Source organism: Phalaenopsis equestris, unplaced genomic scaffold, assembly GCF_001263595.1.
Source record: "Phalaenopsis equestris unplaced genomic scaffold, ASM126359v1 Scaffold000851, whole genome shotgun sequence".
Taxonomy (NCBI): domain Eukaryota; kingdom Viridiplantae; phylum Streptophyta; class Magnoliopsida; order Asparagales; family Orchidaceae; genus Phalaenopsis; species Phalaenopsis equestris.
In genome coordinates this window covers 288,719-316,174 of record NW_018165291.1, presented here as the reverse complement: position 1 = coordinate 316,174, position 27,456 = coordinate 288,719, and the positions used below count along the sequence as shown (strand labels likewise).

Here is a 27,456-nt window from a genome sequence, read left to right as displayed (position 1 = left end):
ATGAGGCGAAATCCTTACAGAAAAGTCGTATTTATATTAGCTTCTCCAGCAAATAGAAAGAAAAACAATTTCCATAAAAATGATCAAATAAAGAATTAACTTGTTTCGGACATTAATTTCCTCGAAGAAGCATACGAGTTCGTAAAAAATGAGAAGCGGTAAGCGGCAACATAACATGGAATCTCCGGTTTCATTTATAAAGAAGCAAAGAATAATAAAAAACCTGCAGGACCAAGCAAATGCTCAAGTGACTTTTATAAATGCAAACTCTTACATTGAAATTACGGCTAGAATTAATGAAGTTGCTTAGATAAAAGCAGAAAATGTAGAAGCAAACCATGTATGAATGGGTTCACATATCCAAAAGTGACGTTACGGGAGCTGGCTGTGGAGGAGGCTGCTTATTTACAAGGAGGGGTGAGAGTGCCTTTACAACAATGCTCATGTTTGGCCTGAACTCAGCTTCATACTGCACGCATAGAGCAGCCACTGCTGCAAGCTGTAGTGCCAATTAAAATAAATATGATCAAATTTTGCTTTCATAATGGATGGTAGAGCAAGCTTAAGCTTAAGCCATGTAATTTATGCAAATAAGTAATAAGATGAACAAGCAATAAAGCTTAAAAAACAACCTTTGCAACTCCTTTGGTTGGATATTGACCTGTTAATCTTGGATCGATGCATTGGTTTACCTTATCCTCACTCAATCGTGGAGTAGCCTGGATGGCAGAAAAAAGAAATCATATAAGCAGTCATGAAGTTGAGAACATTGTTCGTTATGGAGAGGTTTAAAGTTTTATATTGATCTAACTACTAGACTAGAAGTCCACAAGTATTTGTTAACTCACCCAAGTAACGAGACTCTGTTGTCCTCTAGGCATTGTATGATCAACAGGCTTTCTTCCAGTCAGAAGCTCCAAAAGAACAACACCAAAGCTATATACATCGCTTTTCTGTGTCAGCTGTCCAGTCATGGCATATCTGCATATCAATATGGCATATAGTGACTTCATTATGAGTTTTAATCATCTAAGAAATTACATTCTATAGTTCAAGGACGCGCATAATTTGCCCATAATCTTAGATTCAAATATAATGACAAATACTTAGTTAAATGGTTGTAGATGCTAATAAAAAAGGGTGATGCAAATTCTTAAAATAGTAAAAAGTAAAAAGTAAAAATTAACCACAAACTTTCCTTTAAACTTCCATCTAAAAAGAAGATAAAAACAACCTTCCAAAGAGTTGGGAGAATGAAAAACATCGAGGGGGATGGTTGGAAGAAGGGAGTCGTCACATGCAAAGGAAGGAAGAAAGTTGTCACATGCAACTCAAAAAAAGATTTACTAGTTTATTCTTAATAAAAATGATAATTTAGGTAGACAAATCTAATGAGAAAGTTCATGATTAGAAGTTAGCAAGACATCAAAAGGTTCTATATTAGTAAAAGAATCAAATATATGCTAAAATTTAAAGCACGCAATGAAGTTGTGGAGGTTGTTCAGTATCCTTGTCAGGATATAAGTTTTTGAATTTAAAACTAATGTGCCAACAAATCTTATATCAAATTCTCAACATTGTTATTTGTTGAATCCAAATTTGTATGGGAGACACGCCTAAGGATTATACCACGAGAAGGAGAGAAAGGAGAACAAAGAAAACAATAGCAAAGTATAGAACAGTAAAATTGCATAAACTTTTTTTTAGGGGGTATGTTAGTCAATACATGGATTTCATGCTGGGAGTGTGAAATAACATTCGTCCGGAAGCTGCCAGAAGCCAACAAAGGGATCTAGCCACATGGGACCGGGAGCACAAAAGCTAGTCTGACCATATGGGGTTGGGAGAACAAGATAGTGCCAGGCTAAATAGGACTGTAAGCATATGTTGGCTCCCACCTGGCCTTTATGGGCCTGGCATCAATACATTAAATTACTGAAACAATTATCGATTGACTCCAGGAGAGCAGTTGAGTCCAATTCATGTGAGGATTATCTTCCTTCTGGCCTCTAGGTGTATCAAGCGATGGAGGGCAGACAGCTTCTCAAGTCAGTCAAGTTCAATGAGGAGTTTCGAGCTATGGTGTATCAAGCGATGAAAAAGAGGGCAAATCAGCTTCTAGGAGCGAAAGACCCAATAAACGTGTAGTGCCCAAGGCGAAGACTTCTGAACTTGTGGTCAAAGTGGGGTCAATGAATTCGCTCAATGATCGTCCTGCAGGGGGATTTCTAATGAAAAAGGGAGGTCCCATGAAAAAGCGTCATACGATGGGACGGATCCCTTCAGATGATGAGCAAGGGAAGCAGTTGACTCCCCCTTTAGTTTTATAGACCTGGTGGAAGGACATGTATCTTTGATTCTGCCCTACAAAGTGAACTGTGCAGACAACCAATTTAATTGAATCATACGCTTATCACAACAACTAATCAAAAATAGCTTCAATCTCTCCAAATCTTTAAGTAACCACTTATGCTAAGTGAATAAATAGTTCAATTTACCTAATGCCTTCCTAATCAGTGCATATGTCACCACATTTGTTTTTCCCGGGTAATACTATATATCCAAGTCAAAGTTTTTAATAAATTTCAGTCATCTCCTCTGTCTCAAATTTAACTTTTTCTAAGTAAAGATGTACTTCAACTCTGGTAATAAGTAAGTACCTCACATCTGACTTCGTATACAAAGTGTCTCCAAATCTTAAGTGCAAATGCAACTGAAGCTAACTCCAATTCATGGGTAAGATAGTTTCTTTCATGATTCTTCAATTGCATTGAAGCATAGGCAATAACCCTTCCATGTTGTATAAGTGCACAACTCAAACCCTTCAAAGATACATCACTAAAAATTTGAAAACTCATTGGATCCTAATTGAATAGTCAACACTAAAATACTCATCAAGCAAGACTTCAACTTCTGAAAAGCCTCATCATAACAATCAGTCTAATCAAACCTTACTAATTTTTATGTTAACTCGGATAAACGCATAGCTATCTAAGAAACTCCTACAAACCTCTCATAATAATCAGTTAGACCTAGAAAAGTCCAAGCCTAAAAAACACTAGTCAGTTTTGGCCAATCTGCAATTGCTTCGATCTTATTCTGATCCACATATATGTCTTCTCCACTGATAATATGTTCAAGAAAAGCAACACTTGTAAGTCAAAATTCACATTTAAAAATTTTGGCGAGCAATTTAGTCAGCTTCAAAACCTATAAAATAGCATGTAGATGATCTGCATGGCTGGCTTTATCCCTCGAATATAACATATTATCTATGAATACAATCATAATTGTATACAAAAACTGCCTTAATACTTTATTCATTAAATTCATAAAAACTACTAAAGCATTAGTCAGCCCAAATGACACACAACAAATTCATAGTGTTCATATTTGGTTCTGAAAGCTATCATTGCTATACTTTCCTCTTTAATTCTCAACTGATAGCAATTTAACTTCATATCAATCTTTGAAAATACAAAAGCTCCTTCCAATTGATCAAACAAGTTATCAATCATCGGAAGTGGATATTTATTTTTAAATGTGAGCTTATGTAGTCAATGCAAATTAGAAAGCCCTTATCCTTCTTCTTCACAAATAACACTGGAGCTCTCCAAAGTGAGGTGTTAGGTCTGATGAACCTCTTATCTAACAATTTCTGCAAATGATTTTTAACACCTACAATTCATTTACTGTTATTCTATATGTTGCCTTGCATATTGGTTCAGATCCTAACAATAGCTCAATGGTAAAATTTATTTCTCTTATTGATGGTAGTCCGAGTAAATCCTTAAGAAGAACTTCTTGATACTTTTTTTTTTTTTGGGAAAGAGCGATGGTGGCTCCCTACGCGTTAATTCAAAGAAAATGTACAGAAATTGGAAGGGGAGGATCCCCGACTTTGAAAGCAAAAAATACATTTGAACACACCCCTAGGGGTTCCTCTCCCCACAGTACAACTCACACAAAAGAAATCACCAAAAATTACAAGTATACCCAAAACTAAGTAAACCTGTATTCGTGTATTGCTTAACATGTAAAGAGAAAGAAAATGTACAAAAAATTGTCTTCAAGTTAGTAGTAATTCTTCGAGAGCACTCCAGCGAGTAACAAAAACCTTTGGAAATCTGGAGATCATAGCAGAGAAAACCAAAACAACAGTAGGCCAGCGGAAACAATGAGAGCAGAAAACAGTGAGACAAAACCAGGCATGCTGCAAACCGAAGAGACCTGCCAAACAAAATAAAATCCCGCAAAGGAAGAAGTGCAAAACCCAACCACCATACAGAAAGAAGGCCCTCAGTGGTAAAGCCAAGCAGCACCAAAATTTAAATTCGAACATATGGCAGATTCAAATTGTCCCCAGTGAAAAGACGTCTGAGTGGAGCAGGAGGATAAATGCCAACGTGACAGACCTCCCCTGCATGTTTGGCTAACCAATCAGCAGGGGAGTTTCTCTCTCTATGAATGAATTTCCAATTTACTTCTAATTGTCTTGCAGCCATTAAAACTAAAATACGTTTAAAAGTGCAAATTATATCTCAGAGGGGAGGAGAGATTCCCAAAAGTATGAAAATTGAATCGGTTAATGAGTTGTCAGCGGCATTTTAGAATCGATTTCCACTTCAATCGTATGAAAATTGAAAACACTTGCCATCATTAAAGCCAGAAAAAATCCTCAGCATTCCGTGGCTAATGAGTTGTCAGTGGCAACATAAGAGGTGAAATAGCAAAGACACCTACCCTCATAATTTCTAAAAATGTCCCCAACCGCAGCATAAAAAGGATTCTAACAGCCATCCACATTAACTTTAACAAAACCCGATGAGGGGGGAGCCCACCTGACATTTCTGACAGCCATCCACAATATTTATGATGCATAAAAGAAGCTCATAGAGATGAGCCCAATCTAAATTTAAACCAAAGTTTACAAAGGTTTATTTCCACCATATGTTTCAAAGCTTTAAAGCCAATCCCGCCAATCTTCTTAGGCTTACAGACCTTATGCGAAGAGCCCCAAATCCTCTTAGCATCATTCCCCATCCAAAGGAATTTATTAAAAAGCCTCTCCATGATATCGATAGCACTTTTTTTTGGATTAAACGTCTGCAAAACATATAGTGGAATACTCTGAAGAACACTAGATAGCAAAAAAATCCTGCCCACAGTATAAAGGAAAATATTTCTCCAATCGTTAATTTTACGCTTGATTTTATCTTGTAAAGAAGAGAGAACGCCAAAGGAAAAAGGATATAAAGGGAGTTAAAATTTTGTGCCAAATCCATTTTTTCCAAAACCAATCGCGGTGTGAATGTAAAGTGTCATATATTAATTTGCAAAACGATTGAGAATTGTTCCTTTTCCACACGGGGAAATCCCTGCATGAAGGGGTAATAAGAATATTAATAATATGCTTTGCATTTTCCTCCCCCACCATAGAACATAATTTGGAGAAATTTCAGCCATCTTGAAAAAAGAAATCAGAAACCAATAAGGAGTTAGTATGTAGAGGGTGAGAGTATTCAGAGAGATAACCCTCAATTATCATTCCAGAAAGAGATGTTTCCGTCACCTATATCCCAAAACATGAAATCATTAACAGTAGTTCTAGCATTAGCAACTGCTTTTCAGATACCAGAATCACCAACCTTCCACAAAACCTAGGAAGGGTGAGTTTGAGCACAATATTTTTGATACATAAAGGAAGCCCATAGAGATGAGCCCAATCTAAATTTAAACCAAAGTTTGCAAAGGTTTATTTCCACCGTATGATTCAAAGCTTTAAAATTTATTTCATCTGTATGTTTCAAGGCTTTGAAGTCAAAACCGTCAGCCTTCTTAGGCTTACAGACCTTATGCCAAGAGCCCCAAATCCTCTTAGCACCATTTCCCACCCAAACGAATTTATTAAAAATTCTCTCAATGACATTGATAGCTTCTCTATGACATTGATAGCACTTTTTTTTTATTAAACACATGCAAAGCGTATAGTGGAATACTCTGAAGAACACTAGATGGCAAAGAAATCCTGCCCCCAGTAGAAAGGAAAACATTTCTCCAATCGTTAATTTTACGTTTGATTTTATCAATAACTTCTTGATACTTCTTCACCACTGAAATATCAATAAATGACTTTCACTTCCTTAGTACTATCATTCATGTGGGCCCAAAAATCCTAACTTCCACTATTTAATAATTTAAAGGCCTTCAAATATGAGATTATCATCAAAGTTAGCCCTTTATTACCATAAAATTTAACTTTTGTCTTCAGAAGTATATTTATTTTGATAGCTTTCTTATTGCAATCAATTGTGACAAATGTTTTATACAACCAGTACATGCCTAAAATTGTCTCAAACTCCACCAAGCGTAATACAATCAATGGTGCACCAAAATCCTTTCCACCAATCATTAGCTTCACCTTGCACAATTGATTAACCTCCATAGAAGTATCATTTGATATTCTAATAGATAATAATACAAACATTAAGATATTATTCAAGTACACTACTTTTAACCAATTCCTCGGCTATAAGAGAATGTGATGCTCCGGTATCAAACAATATTTTTATTAGCTTATTCTGAGGATTTATGATACATATTATATTAAACCAATTGCATTGAACATTTAGGGTTGACATATTAATGCATTTAAGTTCTTACAAAATGTTATGAATAATATGACAAGAATTCTATTATAATTAAATGTGCACTAGTTTAAAATTTCTTAAATAAAAAACATACCTCTGATAACTTCAGGGGAATCTTTAACTTTCTGTTGTGACAATGCATAAATTCTAGGCTAAATATTTTGTGGGCCTAACCATAACTTAGCATTGATCCAATGGATGTAGTTGTCTTCGACCTATTAAAGCTCCAAGATTCTGTTGGAGCGCTCTATCCCAAGCTAAGGCAAATCCTTGTCAAGTGTCATAGTTGGTGGCACCAAAAAGATGTAGTAGATCCAGAAAGACACTCACCCTTATGAAACCTTCCACACTTGTCACACTTCCTGGCTTTACTCTGGCTACCAACATTATTGGATTTAGCCTTCTTAGCACTTTTAATTCCTGACTAGAAGAGTTGACTGCTCTGAGATCCTAGAGAAAACTTGGATCCCTTTGAATTTCTCATTTTTTGAAGGTCCCTCTAGCTAGCCTGTAAATCCAGATCAATCCTTTTGTCCCTCTCTGCCAAAAAAGAGTAATCCTCGGTCCAAAAAAAAATCAGTGGTTGTCTTATCATATCCTTAAAACCCAGAAAAAAATCTACGATGCTTCTCAACCTTTGGAAACAACTCGATGCATACCTTCAAAGCATAGTGAATTATGTCTCATATTACATGATCGAACGATTAACTTGCACCAGCCTGATAAATTTGTTCTACATATGTCTACTGATTGACTGTGGTATGAACTAATCTCTAAAGGTTTCCACAAACTCCTTCCACTGCACCAAGTGATTGGTCTACCTCCAAACTTCTCCTACAACTATCATTGTCGTCAACTCTCAGCTTCTCCCTCGAAAGCAAAAAGTGGCAACGGTAACCCTACTCTCTGATGGACAAAACAATCCATCTATAATCTTCTTCACTCTCATTAGCCAGTTCTCGACCTCCACTAGACTTCCTCCTCTAGAAAAGAGAGAGGGCCTCATACTTTGAAATAGAATATTTGTCCATTTGGCCTCCCATACTAGAACTGGCCTGAGACTGAGAGTTCCCAATCAACTGAGTCAATATAGTCATTATCTCAGTACAAACACTTGAGTTCACTGAGATATTTGGAGGTATATTAGTCAAAGTGTTACTTTGTCTAAATTGCCCTTAATTATCCATATTTATGAAATAATATATCGAAAAATACAATTAGACATTCATTTATATTGTCTCCCAATTAATTTAATCAACCAAATTGTTCTTTTTTATCAGAATTCAAACTTAAATTCTTTGATACCACTTTTATTATGACCCGACTTGATACTTTAGAAGTAACCAAGTAAGAAACTATGGTCGGACGGTATTAACCTTTCTTTTTTCTTATATACAATAAACCATCATAGCTTCCAATAATAAAAAGGGTTACTAAAAAACCACAAAGTACATTAAACAATAATCAAAGTTAATCAAAGAAATAACATAGTTTGAAAGTAAAACAATATCACAAATCCAACCAACAATAGTATCATTACTCAGATATAAACAGTATAAAAAAGCTAGAATCATAACAAACAAGCTACTACCTATTATCAGTAGTCAGTATCGTGTAAACTAACTCTCTTCTGTGAGACATATCGATTTACAGCTTTGCCGAAAAGGGATAAGTACTTTGAATAGTAAGTTTACACCTACTTAATGAACAATTACAAACTTATTGTGTATTAAATTAATATACAAATGCTATCCATGAATGCCCCAAAAAAATGTAATTCATTAATTAAACAAACTGTAAACTTTTAATTTAAATCAATCCTTTCTATTTTAATTTAAGTTTTACATTTTTAAGAAGTCACGTCAGGATCACTATTATACTCGAAAGTATCCTACAAAATTTTGCATCCAAAAGTACGCCTTTACCATTTTTATTTCATTTTTTGTGCACAGATACAAAACGTCCCCAACAAATACCATAAGGGAGTAAATCCTAATTAACTTAATCCTTTATAGTTCATTTCATTTGTATTATATCCATTTAAAGTCATTGAACAACAATTTACCCTTATTTATTTGATTTATTTTCACTTCAAAAATCCTTTAAATTTTAATATGCATATAATAAGAGAAGCTGATGTTTTTAAGACAATAATGCAAGTCTTTTTTAAATAAATCATCAATTTAGTATAAATAAAAAATCCATTACTCAACTGGACCCTTGAATGTCTTTCTCTTTCAAATGAATTCCCCTTTCTTATTCTTTAATTAACACTAGTTGCACCTTTCAAACTCCCTCTATATTAATCCTCGCTCACACAATCTCCATACAATCTCTCCAAATCTTTCAATCAACACACTATATTAAAACTCATAACTTTCCTAAATTAAAATTTAATGATCAATAGGAATTTAATTATGTAAGAATTTGTGATTAAAGCACTAAAATTTATTTTTTACTCCAAAAATTTTCATTTTCTTCCTCAAATTCCAAGGATTTATCAGTCTTCAATTCCTTATTTATTCATTAAGTCTTGCGTAATAACATTTATTGAATTAAACAAAATATCTAATATAGTTAAAGCACCCAAACTCTTACCTTACCAAAATTTGCTCAAATCGATAGTCTTTCTCACAAAAACTTCAATTTATCATATAAATTTTAATTCATAAAATTTTAATATTAACATCATAACATAATTAATTAATTTTAAAACTTAAACCCTAACTCACCTTAATAAATCTTTCAACCGCACCTCGAGCAGCCCCTCCTTTCCTGCACACAAATGAGATGCCTCCCCTTCCCTATTCCTTTAAGCTCGACTCAACTCTACTACATTACATGAGAGGAGATCTTCTTTCGACTAGGATTCGATAGCCACCTTCTCTTCTTACTCCTCTTCCATCGCTTCTTCCCCTCTTCCTTTGCAAAGAGGATGCACACTAGAGTTCCACCTTTCTTCCTCGATGCCGCTCAGTTTCTTCTTTGCACGGGCGTCGAATCCCAAGTATGAGAAGCATGCAACTCCTCTCCTTCTTCCTTTCCTTCCTTTCTTTGTCATCCTTCTTCCTTCTCTACAGATCAGCTATGGTAGGCACAATGCTTCCCCTTCTTTATTTTCTCTCAATCTCTCGCTCTCTCTATTCCATTTGATTTGAATGGGCATGTGACTCATATAGGCTAAACTATCTGACAATTATATCAAAACCTTGCTGTTATTTTAAAATTTCTCCTTTTTTTTAATCTTGGTGTTATTATTTAAAACTCAATGATTACATAAAGTGCGATGACTTTTTTTCAAAGGAAGATATTTTATGATGATCAATATATAATCTCCAAATGAATATTTATAATATGCATATGCATATATATATCCTACTCTTTCCATGTTCCAGTGTTCGTCCGTTTTGTATCCTGATGTTTCGTACTATGCTAATGCTTCATAGATAGGATGTTGGTGCTTTGTGCACTTATTTAGCAGCATCAAGGACAAATTTAGGAGTATTACCTTCAAGAGAAACCAAAGAACAAGTTTAAGTTTTGCTAACAGGAAATAATTTAAGGTTCAAACTTATATGTGACTTTGCATCACTTGAAACTAAACGGCAGAACAAACCAACTTTATATCTATCCATCTATCTATCTATCTATCTACATATATATATATATATATATAGAGTGGATATATCTATGAAAATAGCGTTTGCATAGAGTTTCAGAAGTAATTACTCTGGAGCATGATAACCAAAGGTTCCTAGCACACGGGTAGAATGAAGACGAGCAGCCATATCAGGGGCTTGATTTGAAAGATTGAAATCTGCAATTTTTGCTTTGAAGTGCTCAAATAAAAGAATGTTGCTTGACCGGATATCTCTATGTATTATTGAAGGCTGAACCTTCTCGTGGAGAAACTCTAGCCCCTTCGCTGTGTCAATGGCAATCCTCACACGCTGCATCCAATCAAGGACAAGACCAGGTCGTGCACCTTGCACTCCTTTTCTGCCTGATTTTCCAGAAGAGAAACAAATTTACTAAGATAAAGACATCTATTTTAATGTAATAAATAAAAATCATTGGTAATAAAAACAAAAACATCATATATACCATGCAGAACATCATGCAATGAACCCATGGTTGCAAACTCATAGCATAATAAACGAAGATTCCCCTCCAGACAATAACCCAGCAATTCTACAAAATTCTCGTGCCTCAATTTTGAAACCTTTGCAACCTGGTTTTGTACAGTTAATGCTCAAAATTTCAAGTATTTAAGAAAATTAAATTGATAAAAAAGTTTAAAAAAAGGTAAAAAAAATGGGTTCCAAGTAGCATAAAAACAAGAATAGATTATCAAGAATGCCGTACCTGAGTTAAAAACTCTGTATTGGACTCAGGCTCTTGAGAGACATCAAGCTTTTTTATAGCCACTCGTTTACCATTTAAAATGGCAAAATATACCCTTCCATAAGAACCCTCCCCAACAAAAGCTTTTGACCCAAAATTGTCGGTCTTCTCCTTCAGTTCATTAAAAGACAATGCAGGCACATCAATAGAGGACGGCATTTTTTGTGGTTCATTTTTAGCTACAGCAGAAAACTTTGAACCTTTTTGCAGGCCTAAAAAAGTCAAACAACAAAACAAACTGATCTGATTATAGAAAACAGTTAACTAATGATGCAAAATGAATTTACTTTATCGATTATCAAAGATTTTTATAAAAGAAAATATGAACCAGAGTTCTATAAAGGGGAAGGTGTTGTTGATGCAGATAAATCACTAGAAGAGTGACAAAAAAAATCAAAATGAAATAAAAAAGGAGATAACAAAAATAATAATAATAATAATGATAATAATAATAATAATAATAATAGTAATAGTAATAGTAACGAAAATGGTAGCAATAATATTTATAGTAATAACAGAAATAATAGTAGTAATAATAATTATTATTATTATTATGATTGTCAACATTAAGGAAGCAAAAATTAAGTGAAGGCATCTTCCTTGAGCCTTAATGTTAACTAAATTAGAAATTAGTTGTTAGACTGTGCTTTGAAATCGAGTCTTCTAGTCGGAGTGAAAGCTCTCTACCAACTCCACAAGATTTTCCCTTACAAAGGTCTTCAAAATGCATCATTGGTTGTGCTGAAATAAGAAAAACATTAGTCCAAATAAATTTATTTAGTTGATTTCTGCAAATATTTCCCTACTTTCTAAAATACCAATGTCAGAAGGCACGTTTTAAAGAGCAACACAGAAACATAATTGCATGAAGAAATAAAAAAAAATGTTAGTTGACCCTAAGATACTTCCTAAGACAATTAAGATACTTCCTTGAGATTGAGGCTGCTCGTGGAGTAGAGAGAATTGTCCTATCTCAGAGGAAGTATGTGCTAGACTTGACAAGCATGTCAGGATGCAACCTTGCAGTTTCACCAAATGATCAGAAGGGAAAATTGAGTGCAAAGGCAGGAGATCCAGTTTATTGAGAGAGGCACCCAAAGTAGGTAGGTCGACTCATCTATAGAAGTCACACTCGTCCCGACATATCATTTGCAGTAAGAATGGTGAGTCAATGCAAGCATAATCGGAGGAAGGGATACATGGATGTTGTGTATCGGATTCTGAGGTACTTGAAAAGTACATGAGTGAAGGAGTTAATCTTCAGGAAGAATGGACAACTAGGGATTGAGGGCTATTGTGACTCTGACTGGGCGAGTTGTATTGACAATAGGAGGTCCACATCTGGATACTACATGATTGTAAGGAGCAACTTGGTCTCTTGGAAGAGTAAGAAACAGTCAGTACTAGCAAGGTCAACAACAAAGGCAGAATACAGGGTCATGGCCTTAAAAAGTGTCGAGATGATGTGGCTGAGAACCTTATTAGTAGACCTCAAGGTAGACCAAGGAGCTCAAATGAAGTTGTGGTGCGGCAACAATTTAGCAATCAACATTGCCAACAATCCGGTGCAGCACGATAAAATCAAACATGTGGAGATTGATAGGTTCTTCATCAAGGAAAAACTAAATAACAGACTACTGGACCTACGTCATGTAGCCACTAAAAAGCAAGTGGTTGATTGGCTCACAAAAGGACTTGACTCATTAGATTTGTCTAAGTGATGTGACAAGATGAGCTTTGTGGATGCCTTTGGCCCATCTTGAGGGGAAGTGTTGATATTTGTATCTAGTTTAGAGTCCTAATTGTAAATAGGAAATATAAAAGAAGTCTAGGAATTTATTTGTAAAATATTGTAAGGCCCTATATAAGCCCATGTGATTAATGAATAGAACAAGTTTTTTTACGAGCATTTATTTCTATTGACGTTACTCATAGCATTGTCTCACTACTACCGACACATCACTGCTCGCACTACCGCTAAACGATTCATAAGAACAGAAAATTTCTACATTTTCTTCACCGTGCCATCAAATTTGGAAGCCTTCTTAATTCCACATAATCTGATTACTGCTCTTTGTTTTCGTTGGCCCAATCAGATCTAACATCCCCCATTGCTAATGTAAGACAAAAGTTTCTGTTGGAAGACGACATGTTGTTTAGTGATAGTTGAGCAAGAAGTAAATATTGATGACTAAGCAACAGATGATGATGTCAAACCATAAAGAACGACAAAAGCAGATGAAAGCAAGGGCATAAAGAGATCGTGAACTTATGTGTTTCACTTTTAATAAATCAGTTTGCATTCAGGTTAAATCAATAGTGAACCAAACCTGGCCCATTCAAAACTTATTTTGGACAGTTTGTTTGTTCATGGAAAAATCATTCCAAAAATATAACAGTTTTAGAATAATTCCAACCCATAATTAAAGAGTACTGAAAGAGAAACCAATTTTCCTAAAGAAATACATCAACCATCTAAGAATTTCCACACCGTATCAGATTAAATTGTGATCTCAGAATTGAGCACCCAAAAACCCTCATACAACATATACAAGTCCCATTAAAATTCATACTAATAGATCTAACATCGACAAGTTTTTTGAGACCAATAACCCTTCCCGCATTTTTGCAACCTATATTTAGCTCATTTCTACAAGATTTTAACTCAATTATAAATAATTCAGATAAAAGAAATAATGATAGCATCTTCATGGCCAAGTAAAATAAATCACAAGAATTAGACACATACCAGAGAATCATAGTAGTTAAAACTTGAATGTAAAATCAATGAAAAAGTCATGCTTAATGCAAAGAGTACAGATAATCCTTAATGATGGGAATAGTTAGAAGGAGATTTCAAAAAATTAAACTAAAGAAGTTTCAAGATTGGCATGTATATAAGAATACTGTCCATGTCACCATCTATTCTTCAAACAGAGCACATAAAAGTTTCATTCTGTTGTAATAATTAAGAAGAAAATCAAGGATGAAGATTTAAAGACGTAAAAAAAAATAAAAGAAATTGGCATGCCCTAATTTATTTGGAGAAAAAAAAAGGACAAACTTGCAAGCTTAAAGTAAATTCATTTAAAAGTGTTACTTGGAAGCTTGTAGCATGAATTACAGCTATAACCAATTTAAAGGAATGATCATGATAGAACAAAAAACAAACCAGTCCTATAATCCATATAGGGCTTTGGACTCCTCAAGGATTCATTGAAATGCAGGCCATCAGACTCATCCACCTTACATGAACAACAAAGCCACTTTGGCATCTTGAACTTCAATTTCACAACAGCTCTATATCGTGCATATACGTCTGGATTAACAAGCCAAAAAAATGTGAAAAAATCAATATAACTTTCCGATCAATCACAAGTAAAAATCCATATAGCAAAGTCAAGAGATACTGCAAAGTAAGAATCATTTGTAGAAGAATATAAAAGGGAATCACATTTTTTGACTCATTGGAGGCATCATTAGAATGCAACTCAGTGTAAAAAGAAAATTTTAAAAGGTAGCAAAATAAGCAACATTTCACCAAACATTTTCTCAGTTCTACTCAATGTGAAGACCCGTGGTGTAAGAATCAATTAATTTAATTTATATATTGCATGTATCATACCAATTATTATCTAATTTAATTTATGTATCAACTACTCTTTTAATATTGCATTTGAATATTTATTCATATGAGTAATTAATTTGAAGAAAAAATCCTATTTCTTGATTATTGAAACTTTATCGAAATTTTCATAATTAATTACAAATATTAAAGAGATTAATAAAGATAAATTTTGATATAAGGCAAGAGCTCAAATTCATAATGAAGTTCTCATAGTTATTTAATCAGTTTAACATAATTAATATTACATATTATGTGCTTTTCTTTACTCAACATAGATAATCAATTTAAAAATATATTTCTCTTCTAATTTAAAAACTCTAGATTAATCTTAAAAATAACATATTTCAATTATGAAGATATTTTCAAATGTTATAATCTAAAATAGATAAAAATATTTAAATATTAATAAAAGCTTCAACCAATTAATATTAAAAACAATTTAAATAGAATTCAATTTATTTATTATTTATTGTATAATCATAAATACGTAATAATTTATCATTTTATGATTCTAAATTAGACTCAAAGTTTGAAAATTGTCACCATAAAAAAAAGAAGTAAAAAGGATTGAAAATCCCTTAGAAAATAATACCAATCTTAACAACCATAATTGACTCTGCTCAAGATAAAGATCAAATAACTTTGGGCTAACACTAGGTTAGTTCAGATCATGATTAAATCATTAGAAATCCTATATAAAATTCTTCTTAAGAAAATTGAAGAGGACAAAATATTATAACTTATTTTAAGTGCTACATTACATAAAGAACTCTTGTTTTTGTTCCATGCATGAGGTTAGCTTCTTATATATAACAAAAGGCATGAAGTATGCTTCTTATATAAAGTAAAAAAAATGTTAAAGCGAGAGAAAGTGAAAAAATAGAAGGGCCAGGAGAAGTCTTTTCACTTCAAAATGAAGCAAAAGAACATTAGTCATCAAAGAGATATTGAAACTAACAAAATTCTTTCAAATTATTTCAAAGAGAGCAGCATTGAAATTAAAAGAGGTAATTATTATAGTCTATTCATCTTTTTTTAAAAAAAATTTATGGACAAATGTAACTTTGACATAATTTCTTTCATTTGTATTTAAATCTACAGAATCATGCCTTTTACATAAATTTATAAAGCCATTTTACATTAATAATTGTCATAAAATTAATTCAAATTTTGTATAATAAAAGAAGATACAAACAGATAGAATAAAATACCAAAAAATAACAAAAAAAAAATATTTTTGTATTGTTAGTAATATGTATTATAAGAAAGTCGTCTTAGATGGTTTGGTCACATTAAACGTTGATCATCTGATGATCCGATTAGGAGAGTAGATGTTTTAGATTCGACTTGTGTTAAGAAAGGCAGAGGTAGACCTAGGAAGACTTGGGCTTATTGTATAAAAAATGATCTTAATTTACTAGAACTAAATGAAAATATGACACTAATAGAACGCAAGGGAGAAAAAGGATTCATGTAGCCGACCCCACGTAGTGGGATTAAGGCTTCTTTGTTGTTGTATTGTAATTAATATGTATTATAAGTAAAGGAGATGTACGCAAGACCAAAAAGGACAGTTAACTTGATTGTTGATTATTCTTACTCGACACTTGTAGAGCAAGGATATATCTTATTAGCCCTTTAGTATCCAAGTTATGTTCACCTGTACTGTGCTTCAGTAAAATCATGGCGGCATAGAGCAAAATTATTTTCTTAGCATTACACGAATATTCAGTACACAAAGATAAGTAGGATGCAGCACATAAGATACCCAAGATTTTGGAAGTAAAAATTCTTAAAAAGGAAAAATCACATGGTCTAGCTCAACTAAAATAATTTCACCATATATGATAAAAAGTTACAACCTTTCAACCTTATCTATCACCAAAGAAAAAGGGATTACAAAGAAAGAAAATAGGTTTGGCATCAATTGATAATAGATGGACCTCAGTGTTGTTCATTAGTCGATGACAATGGATAGTAGACATCAATGTTACTCAACACTAACGACAATCGATGGCAAAATCTAATTGTAGTCAACAATAAAACAATGTATGGCAGGCATTGTTAATGTCGACGGGTGGCATTAGTGTTGGTTGATGATGGATGGTGGGCATCAGCAAGAAAAGCTACAAGTCTTAGAATTTTCTACTTTGAAATTCTACCTGACTGTATAAAAATAAGGCTAATTCATAAAGTTCTAAAGGGTCATTTTGGTATCAGAAAATCAAGCATGATCCTTGATATAATTATTTAGACATTTTAGTGTAAAATAAACTTATATGAAATAATCTTGAACTCATTGAGTTTTCCTTGTTGCAACGCTAGTTTGATTATGCGATTACAAAGCAATTTTAGATCAATTTTATCTATGCCAATCTATTCACAGAGTTAGATCAATTTAAACTATGTCATTACTTATTAAGACCATAATCGAACTAGCCAAGCAAGAACTTATGACCATGCCCTATAAGAAAAGAGGCCAGTTCGAGAGCATAATCAAATAATTTTGAATTAATGTTTTGAAACAGAGATATTTTTACAAAAATAGGACGACTTGTATGCATTTTGAGGAAAATTATATTTTACTTTACACGAAGCATTTTCAAGCCAAACGCTCTAGCATTGAGCATATTGGTCAGAACATGTGTGCATTCAATTTTGATAATATGAATGCTCTTTATGATGTGATAATTTTGAAGTAAAGTTTAAGACTACTCATACATTTTTCCAGGCAAACTATAAATTAACTTCAGTATATATTTAACTTGTGTAATATTCTTAGACCTAGAATTTAAATAGCAAGCATAGTGGTGAGAGCACATGTGGATTTAAAATTTATTAGTGTGCATACATTTTAATGCGCATGCACAAATTTTGATGCACTAACATGACCGAGTAACATGGTTTTTTATGCTTAGACCTCCATAACTACTAAAATTACATTCCATATATTCATTTTTAGTTCCACTCAAATGAAGGCCTTTAGACTCTAATGTAGACCTCCATAATTCAAGTTTTCCCTGAGCTTTTTCTCTCGTCTTAGCCACGAGAAGGATATCATCAGCAAAAAGCATACACCAAGGTACATCCTCCTATAAATGTCTAGTAAGACCATCCATAACTAAAGCAAAAAGATATGGGCTTAAAGCCGATCCCTGACGTAATCCAACAGAAATAGAAAAATATTTGGTCAATCCTCCTTCAGTTCAAACGCATGTAATAGCTCTAGTATACATATCTTTAATGACTTGAATATAAGTCATATCAACACCTTTCTTCTCAGAACTCTCCAAAGGATAACTCTTGGAACCTTATCATAATCTTTTTTTCTAAATCAATAAAAATTTAATGTAGATCATGCTTATTATCTCTGAACTTCTCCATCAAACCTCTCTATAGCTGCCCTAGAAAACATGCAAAGTAAATTTAAGGCATCATGATATCTTATCCCTGCAAAACAGAGTTAGCCCACCCTAAAAAGATGTACAAAAAATCTAAGATGGCATCCTATCTTTTTGTCTTCAACAGCTTTACAAAAAAAAAGTTAGCATAATTCCGTTTAGTTATTATTTATTTTACCCGAGGTTGTCAGTTTCTCTGATCTACTTAGTCCGAAGAGGCGGTCAAGCTAGCTCCGACCAGAAGATTTCTGTCAGCAACCATGAGTTGCGTCGTCCAAGAGATTCTTGTAGACCCGAGTGGCGGGGTTAAAGTTGTGTTTGGTGATGTTTACTCATTAAGGTTTCATTTAATTTTTAATGGCTTTTTCGTATTTTAGGTGTTGAAAATTTTAGGTTGTTTAAAACTTCTAAATCGATTAATATTTTTGTGATTTTCATTTTGATACTTGATTTTGGGAAAGACCCGGTCAAATTCCCATGTTTCCATCCTCCTGAGGTCATTGGATTTGCGGTTTGATTAGTCACAAGTAACCGGAAGGAATTTCGTTAGCACTCATGGTTTGCCTCCTCCGAAATTCCTTCTCAAATCAGGTTGCATTTTATGGTTGAAGTTTAACTTTTAGTGATTTTTCGAAGAGATTTTATGTAATATTTATTTTATTTATTTTGCACTCCATCCCATATTATCTCTAGAATGTGTTAAGTATGTTTTTTATTTTCTTATGAGAAGTCAAACGCTCCTTAACTTAGGTCACTTGAATTTAATTTGGGCTAAGTTGGGTTAACCCAAAATCGATTCAAGTCAGTTTGGGTTATCCCGAGTTAGGTTGGGGTAACCGGGTTTGTTTTAAATTGATTTGGGTTAACCCAAGTTAGGTCGGGTTGACCCAGATTCGATTCAGCTTAACCCGAGTTAGGTCGGGATGACCCGAGGTTGTTAAAGTTGATTTGGGTTAACCTTAGTTAGTTCGGGTTGACCCAGGTTGAATTTAAGTTGATTTTGGTTAACCCGAGTTAGGTTCAGTTCGGTTCAGATTAACCCGAGTTAGGTCGGGTTGACCCAAGGTTGTTTTAAGTTGGTTTAGGTCGACCCGATTTTGGTCAGGCTAACCCAGGTTGAGGTTAAAGTTGGTTTGGGTTAACCTGAGTTAGGTCGAGTTGACCCAGGTTCGATTAAAGTTGATTTTGGTTAGCCCAAGTTAGGCTAGACCTGAATCCAGTCTTAATTTGGTTAGGGCTAAGACATAGACCCAAGATAGGTTTGAGTTCATTAAGTCAGGTCTAGCTTGGGTTGGATCTAACTCAAGTTAAAGTTAAAGTTCAGATTAAGCTAGGTCTAGGTTGGTTTAGACCTAAGTCATGTTTGGGTTTGAGTTGAGTTGACCTAGGTTTAGGTTGGTTTGGGCCTAAGTTGAAATTGAGACTTCAATTGAGTTGGGTCTAGTTTAGGTTAGACCTAGGTTGAGTTTAGGTGTATGTTTGGGCTAGACCTAAGCTAGGTTTAGGATTGGATTTTGGGTTGGGTCTCAATCAGGTTGGACCTAAATTAAATTTCTTTGGGTTAGGTCAAACTTAGGTTAGACCTAAATTAAGTTTGAAATTACATTGGTTGAGCTTGGTCTAAGTGGGGTCAAACCTAGGTTGAATTCAAATTTGAATTGGGTTAGGTCTAATCTGGGTTAGACCTCAGTTGGCTTTGAGGTTGGGTCTTAGATTGATTTAGGTTAGTCTAATTTAGGTTAGACCTAGGTTTAATTTAAGGGTGGTTCATACAGGGGACTTCATGAGCTTAACCCTCTTAATGTGTTCATTAAGGAGTAACCTTAGGGTTTTCTAAGTTAATTTTATGATTAACTTAGGTTTCAAAGATTAACCTAGGTTTCTGATACAATTTTGGTTAAAATGCCAAATTTGCACTTTTTACAAATTTAACCATAATACCCTAATTCCATTTTTAAATTTTCAGAGGTGGAAATGGTGATTTTAATGCTTAGGATTTCCCTTCTAGTTAATCTTTTCTGATTTTTTTTATTTTTATAATTACTTTTCAAAATAATTATATTTTTGCTAGAAATTAGCCATTTTAATATTAGGTATGTCCCCTGACTTTAGAAAATCAAAAAATGTCCCTAATGACAAAGGGAATAATCCCTGAAAATTTCATTTTTTTTTTTGTATTGTATTTAATTTTTTATAATTAAAATACTCTCTTGAGTATTTAATTAATTAAAAATTAAATATAGATTGACTATTATCATTTTTATTTTATTATTTTTTCCTCTGATCACTGAGTTCAAAGGTATGTTTATTTTATTTTTTATTTGCAAAGATATGGATTTTTAAAAGTTGGAATGCTTTTTTTGGATTTATTTAAACCAAAAAAATCTGAAATTTCTTACTTAACCATTAGGCGCTCACACAATCCTCGGACGCTCTGAACTCTCACGCGACGCTCCGCAAGTCGCCGCACTTTCCACGAAAATATTGAGGTGGCCTGCGGTCCGGTATCCGCTCCGCACGTTCTGTTGCTTTGGCTCGATCTGTGTTGTCCGTTTTGAACATAGGAAAACGAACGACATCCGTTCATCGTCCTCACGGGACAGAGAATAGAGAACCGTCAGCACTCAAACCCTAAGATCTAGCTCGATACTCAATAAAATCACATGGAGTTTGTTCCTAAAGCTTCATCTTGGTGAGACGAACCTATTTATAGGGTTAGGTGGACATGCATTGTCCATTTCTTTCATAAGAGACCAAACTGAGGCTCAATTTAGGGATTTGAATCGATATCTTGTCCTAAGAGGTGAGGCCTCTATTGGGCTTAGCAGAAAGGATCGTCATGGTGCCACACAGCTCCTCCTTGCCTTAATTTGCTCTGAAATTGGTCCTAGCTATGAGCTGGACCAAATGGAGGCTCGGGTTGGTATTGGAGTGGGGGAAACTTGGATTTTGATTGAGGGGGAGGTTATGTAAGCTTGTGAAGCTTATGGGAGGTTTAATTTGGAATTTTGGTACAGTTGATGTTGGGGTCGTGAAAGGTCCTGGATTTCAGTGACAAATTTGAGGCTTTATGGTGGTGGAGATGGCTTGAGATGGGTGGGGATGAGTTGCACTGTCAGTGGAAGTGTTTTTACTATTGAGAGCTGATGGTTCAGGTGGCTGCCTAAGGAATTATGTGTGGTGAGGTTCCTCTCAGGTTAAGGATATTTATAGCAATGGTAAGCTATGGGAGAGGCCATGGCTGGCCTGGGGAAGCTCTGGTTGTGTCACAGAGAATGTGCTGAGAATCTCCAAGGACATTTAGCATGAGAATGGAAGCTTTCTCTACCTTTGATGTTTTGACCATGAAAGCTCTAATGGTGAGGAAGATGATATGTCCAAGGTGTAAGGGGATAGGGGGAGCTTTTGGTGTGGTGGCTAGGACCAGGATTGGTCTGGTTTGACCAACCCTTGACCTGGTTTGGCTCCTCAAGGTTTGAACATGGGCAGGGTGAACTTGGGTGCCATGTGTAAACCCCCTTGTATAAGTGTGCATGGCTTGTCATCTAGTGTTTGGATTTAGGTTAGACTAATTTATTTTAATTTTTTGAGTCATCCATGTGACATGGAGGGTCATTAGGTCATGTTTGTGTCGTGGCTAACCCATGGAGAATGGGCCATGGGCTCTCCCATGTGGTCTTGGGCTTTTGGGTTTAGAGTTAACCTAAATTTGTTTAGGTTTAGCTCAGTAATTTAAGCTTAATGGGCTTTCCATAATTTACCTAATTCAATAATAAGAAGAGTTATGGAGGTTGCCTCCCTGGTGGAATTTGATCCCAAAGTGGTTTTAGGTCTTAGTCAGATTGAACCAAATTAGTCTTCATTGAGATGGGGTCAATTATTCCATAATTGGCTCATTTAGATTTGGGCCCAATTGGACTTTGGTGATGCTTGGTGATTTCAATTTCTTAGGGCCAAATTCATGTGTTTGGGGTTCTTGTCAATTTTAGGGTTAATAGGTGTTGGGAGAGCTTTCGGTGAGACTAAGGCTTGATCTTTGTGAATCACTTCTTTTCCCCTTTGGATTTTTGGTGAAAGGTGGTAAGAGCTCTTCATTGGCCTAAGTCTAGCCTCCTGTCTGATGTGTTTTCCCTAGCACAATGAGAATCTTAAGGATATCTAATGGATCCCTAGGGGAATTCCTAGGGTTTTGAGTTATATAGGTAGCCTAGGGTATCTTCCACCTATAAGGAGTCAACTTGGGCTTCCACCAGGCTAGACTCTTGAGCATCTCAACCAAGGTTTGAGGATTTAAACTTCACCTCAGGAAACCCCAAATGAGTGTAGGACTGGCTAGAAGTCCTATATGGGTGAGTCTCATCTCTAGTCATCTAGGAAGGTCACTAGGGAAACCTAAGGCTAAGGGTCTGTTTGGGGCAGCTGTTGATTATTTATAATCCGCTGATAAGCAGATTATTCTGATAATCTAATAATCTGCAGATTATCAAAATAAGTTGGCTTGCTGTTTGAGGCAGCTTATTCAGAACAACTTACTTGGAACTGTTGTTCAATAAATGATCATTTTGCCCCTGTTTGTTAAAAAGTAACATTCATATGATAAAAGAACATTCATCAATAATTCCAAAGAAAATAAAAAATATGCTTAAATTGTGATGTAAAAAGCAACATTCATTTGCTCCAATTGTGAATCTCATCCTCCCAACAAATCAAATTGTGATGTAAAAAGTAACATATGATAAAAGAAAGGCAATAGAATCAATTTGCTGTGCGGATATGTGTTTGTGTCTCAAGGAAAGAATCTCATCCTCCCAACAAATCAAATTGTGATGTAAAAAGTAACATATGATAAAAGAAAGGCAATAGAATCAATTTGCTTTTCTGATATGTTTTTTTCTCAAGCAAATACATAACTGTAGAATTAAAGATTATAAAACTGTAGAATTGAGAAGGAAGAAACAACAATTACAGTAAAGAGAAAAGAAAAAAGAGGAGAAGAATAGGAGCGGCTCACCTACTACGATCATTTCCTTCCATTTTCGCGATCGAATTGCAGGGAAGATAGCTCGAGCGACTATGCAGAGTGCCGCGAGCATCAAAATAAAGGAGGGAGTAGAAGGAGAAACTCGATTGAGTACCTGGAAGACTCGAACGACTCACCCGAGCGATAGAGTAAAGGAGAACTCCAATCGCAGCTTCGAAACCCTATCGTGCGGCGGCTTGCAGAGTAAGGGAGAGGCGGACTCTCCATGTGTCATGCATCTCGCAAAGGAAGGAGAAGGTGGAAGAGGGCTCGAGCAACCTATAGAAGCTCGAGCTCTGGGATCGCGGCTCTGGGAAGGGAAGGACTGGATCGCGGCTACCTGGGAAGGCAACGACGGGATCGCGGCTTACATAGACCACCGAAACTCCCATCTTCATCCTTGTGCTCCACTCCTATCAAAAATCAAGCGAGAGAGAAGGCGAGGGCAATCAAGGGTACCTCCGGAAATCCTAGGGCAAGGGGGCTCGTGAACGCGGGACGCGAGGTTTTGCCCGCGTCGAATCGGATGAAGGATTTATCCAACGCCAACGCGGTACGGCAGAAATAAGTTCTGCGAAAGCATTTATCAAACAGGGAGGCGGCGTCAAAACGCCGCCGCTCCCAATAAGCTGTCCCAAACGGGCCCTAAGTTCTAGGTTCCTATAGAGGGGAAAAAGGGTCCTCACAAAAGTGAGGTCAACACTAATTAGCGATTATCATATGGCCACAAAGCTACACCTTTGCAAAGTTTCATGATCAACATGCTTAACCTTATATCAAGTATATTACTGACCACAAATTTTATGCTTAATTATATGAGTATATTAATAATATAAATTTTTAAAATTTTGTAATCTTAATAATTTTTTTAACATGTTAAGTACAAAATAAAATTGTATATTGATCATGAAAATGAAAGTTTAAGATAAATTAAACTTAATAATTTATGTTGCGTCATTATAGCAAATGAAGAAGCAAGATTGATCATGATTGTTCAAAGAATTGGTTTAAGTACTAAAATATAATATGTTTTTCATTCAAAGATATAACCATCATGATATTATTGACCACATGTTTTAAATGAAATAGGTGTTTTGGGTCTATTTGATGCTTATGTTTTCTTAGCCAAAGGGCTGATCATTTTCTTATTATGGATTCATGCATTTGTCTAAGAGTTGCTCTAGCTATTTTTGGTGAGCATAAATTGCCCAAACGATCATAATATGAGAGCCATAGTGAAAAATAAGATATGTTTTGTAGCATATTATGTCACAAATTAGTGTCAAATAGAATGGACCAAGAAAATGGCCACCGAGAAAGACCCCCAAGAACAAATGGAGATTCACCCCTAAGATTTAGCGGGCTTTTAAGAAGAATCATTGGCAATATTTCTTAATGGATTCTCCATCATTCTGGAAAATCTTGAAGACGAGGTACGAATCTTTGTTGAGTTTTTGGTCTATAATGAACTTTCTAGCGAACAACCTAGCCAGTTTGGTAAAATTAAAAGCGGGCCCATATGGAAAGTGCGGAATCAGGAATGGGCCTATGAACCTAAACCCTTTAGAATGATCAATAATAATTCTATAATGATCCGCAAGCTCATACAAATCAAATAACCCATCATAATAGTCTAAGGCTAGCAAGTTGAACATCTTCAAAATGGGGCATCCTGTAATAGCATTGGGGAAAGGAGAGGACTCCATAATGTTTTAAGAGGGGTTGGCTAGAGTCTGACAGCTATTGGGGAATCTTTATGGACTACATGTTGGAGTTCTTTATGAAGGGTAACACAAGGGATGACACTGGAAAGAAGCAAGACTAAATTTGTCATGAAAACCAATTAGTTACAAGACTGAGTGGCCTCATGGAGTTTTTCAATAATTGGAAGGGATTAAATTCCATCGTGGACATTAGCAGGCATTATACGAGTGCCCTCAATTTGACAAACCTGAAATGGATTTTGAAGGAGACACACCTTAACCAAATCGTGTTGCAATGCCATTGGTTGGTTATCTAATGCAATATAGCTAAAAGATCATATCATGATATTCCTCCATCCTATGAATTCATTTTTCCAAGTAAAACCCAAAAGGACATCCACCAAGGGGGTATGCCTAGAAATGAAGAGCAGAATAGAGGTCTAGCATCTCTAATGAAGAATTGATTCCTAATGAAATGAGAGTAAGAATAGAAAGCTCCTTTGTTATTAGTTTCATGCCAGTTGATCATTGGTCGGGCATTTGTAGAGCTCATGAAAGTGAATTTAATTCACATTTGGCATCAAATAATTGTGTGCTAAAATGTCCACGAAGGTAGAGATTGAGGTTATAATTTTAGAGTTACACGGACATTAAGCACACCAATAAATGAGTAACTCCAAAAAAAAATAAGATGTTTTAAATAATAAAAATGAAAGGGGAAATTATAGGGTCTTACCCGTTTGAAACAACTTTCTAAGGTAGGTTAAAGTTACAATGGTTTGTCATTCACTAACACCAAAGAAGGGTGAATTATGGTGTACACAACTTTTTGCATCAATCGGTGCTTGATCAATGATAGGCATCGATGTAGTTCAGAGGTGGATAAAACAAATGGTAACATTACAACTGTTGGAAACAATAATTATTATTGACTGAAAGTTGAAGGTGGCATTGGTAGCATCAATGGAAGTTGTAACAAAAAATGTGTACTCACAAGCAAGATTCTTGATTCTCTCCATAATCCTCCTTCAATTTATAGAAACAATTTTTATTTATATATTTCTAAAGACAGTGCCCTGATTAATTAGAGCATAAATCAAAATAGAGAGCAAATTTATTGAAAATGAAGTTTACATGATATATGACCAAAAGGTGCCCGCACAGATATAGACGAGATCTGACAGTAGTAGAGATCAGTCGACCACCTCATTTGACAGACCTCCCCGTCGGTCGGCCGACCGCAATTCGTCAGTTGGCCGCATTTTGTCAATCAAATGTATTCCTTCTGCCGAACGCAGCCCATCGGGCGATCGCATTCCTTCTGCCGATTGCAACTGCAGTATGTCGGTCGACCGCAGTCTGTCTGCCAACCTTCAGTCCTTCTGTTGACCTTTAGTCCGTCTGTCGACCTTCAATTCGTCGGTTGAACGTATTTCGTCTGTCAAACTCAATGCATCTACCGATCAATAATCGTTGTAATACACCCAATTTGTAACACAAATCTAATATTAAAGTAACACATTAATTGCATTTAAGGCGGTTAACATAATCATTCCCTCCTTTCTATAATTGTACAATTGAGCCCCTATAAATAGGAGGACCTTCTATTTAAAAGGAGACTGAGGCCATCTTGGCTCTCCCCCTCTCTTGTAGCATGCATTTTTAATATATAAGGAACAACCCGACTTTTCCCCGTTGGAGGCAACTGCGACGTCACCTTCTCTTTTCCTCTCTCTTTTCCTACCGCTCTATTCCTTAGGCATGTCATATTCGGATTCAACACAAGGTCTCAAAAACAATTCTGAAATTTCTAATGTGAAAAACATTGGTGCATTGACATCTGAAATTCGCATCAAGTTTTGTGCAAGTACAGATAAACTTTGCAGTGATATCATTCATCAAAACAAATGAAAGATATTAGGAAAAGAAAACGGTCTAAAGCAGAATTCAAACTAATAACAAACTGTGATGATACTGCACGGCTACCATGCATCCGAATTCAACCGTCCAACTATATAAATAACATAATAAAAAATCAATGCACATGCCCGAAATTGAAGCGAAATATTTCGTACCAAAAGAAATTAAACTTTCAAAAAGGAGAATCCGATCGCCGGATTAGCACAATTCAATATAAATTGTAAACTGAAACACCAGATAATTAGAAAACACCTACAGATAGAAAGAAATGTTTGATAATAAAAGGGGCGAGGATCTTACCTGCAATTACTCCCAAAAGATCAAAAGAGAAGCTCTCTCCTGCCTCTAGGGTTATGATTTCAAGGTCCGGGAGGTGAGGAGTCGGCGGAGAGAAGGGCTCTCGACAGATGGATGGTCTTAGAGAAGAAAGACTCGTCCAAAAATTGCTAATAAAAACACCGAAATCAATGCTAGCTTTGAATTCCAGCGAAGCTCGCAGAATCAGTCCGATTTTCCCCTAAAAATAGCTTTTCTTCTCCCACAGCATTGCATCTATGTGGCAGGAACCAGGCCCATGAGACGAGGCGGGAGCCCGGAGGTGGGAAGCCGAACTTATTGAATATATATATATTTGTTAACAAATGACAATGGTCATTTGGAAGTAAAAATTAAGAATACCAACCAAAACTAATGATTATTTGCTTTCATTGAAGTAAAATGTTTGAAAAAT

The 27,456-nt window shown here is 35.3% G+C and overlaps 1 protein-coding gene across 1 annotated transcript; it reads right to left on the bottom strand.

Moving 5' to 3' along the window:
- LOC110031846 (PTI1-like tyrosine-protein kinase 3) lies at positions 1–27,238 on the bottom strand. The gene is made up of 9 exons (XM_020735265.1): positions 27,027–27,238; positions 14,227–14,373; positions 11,016–11,266; positions 10,755–10,881; positions 10,380–10,653; positions 849–981; positions 633–719; positions 338–499; positions 1–223 (listed from the first exon to the last, which is right to left on the bottom strand). Exons 2-8 carry the CDS (start codon positions 14,327–14,329, stop codon positions 353–355), a joined length of 1,122 nt encoding a protein of 373 aa, XP_020590924.1. The 5' UTR covers positions 14,330–14,373; positions 27,027–27,238; the 3' UTR covers positions 1–223; positions 338–352.
- Positions 27,239–27,456: the final 218 nt, after the last annotated feature.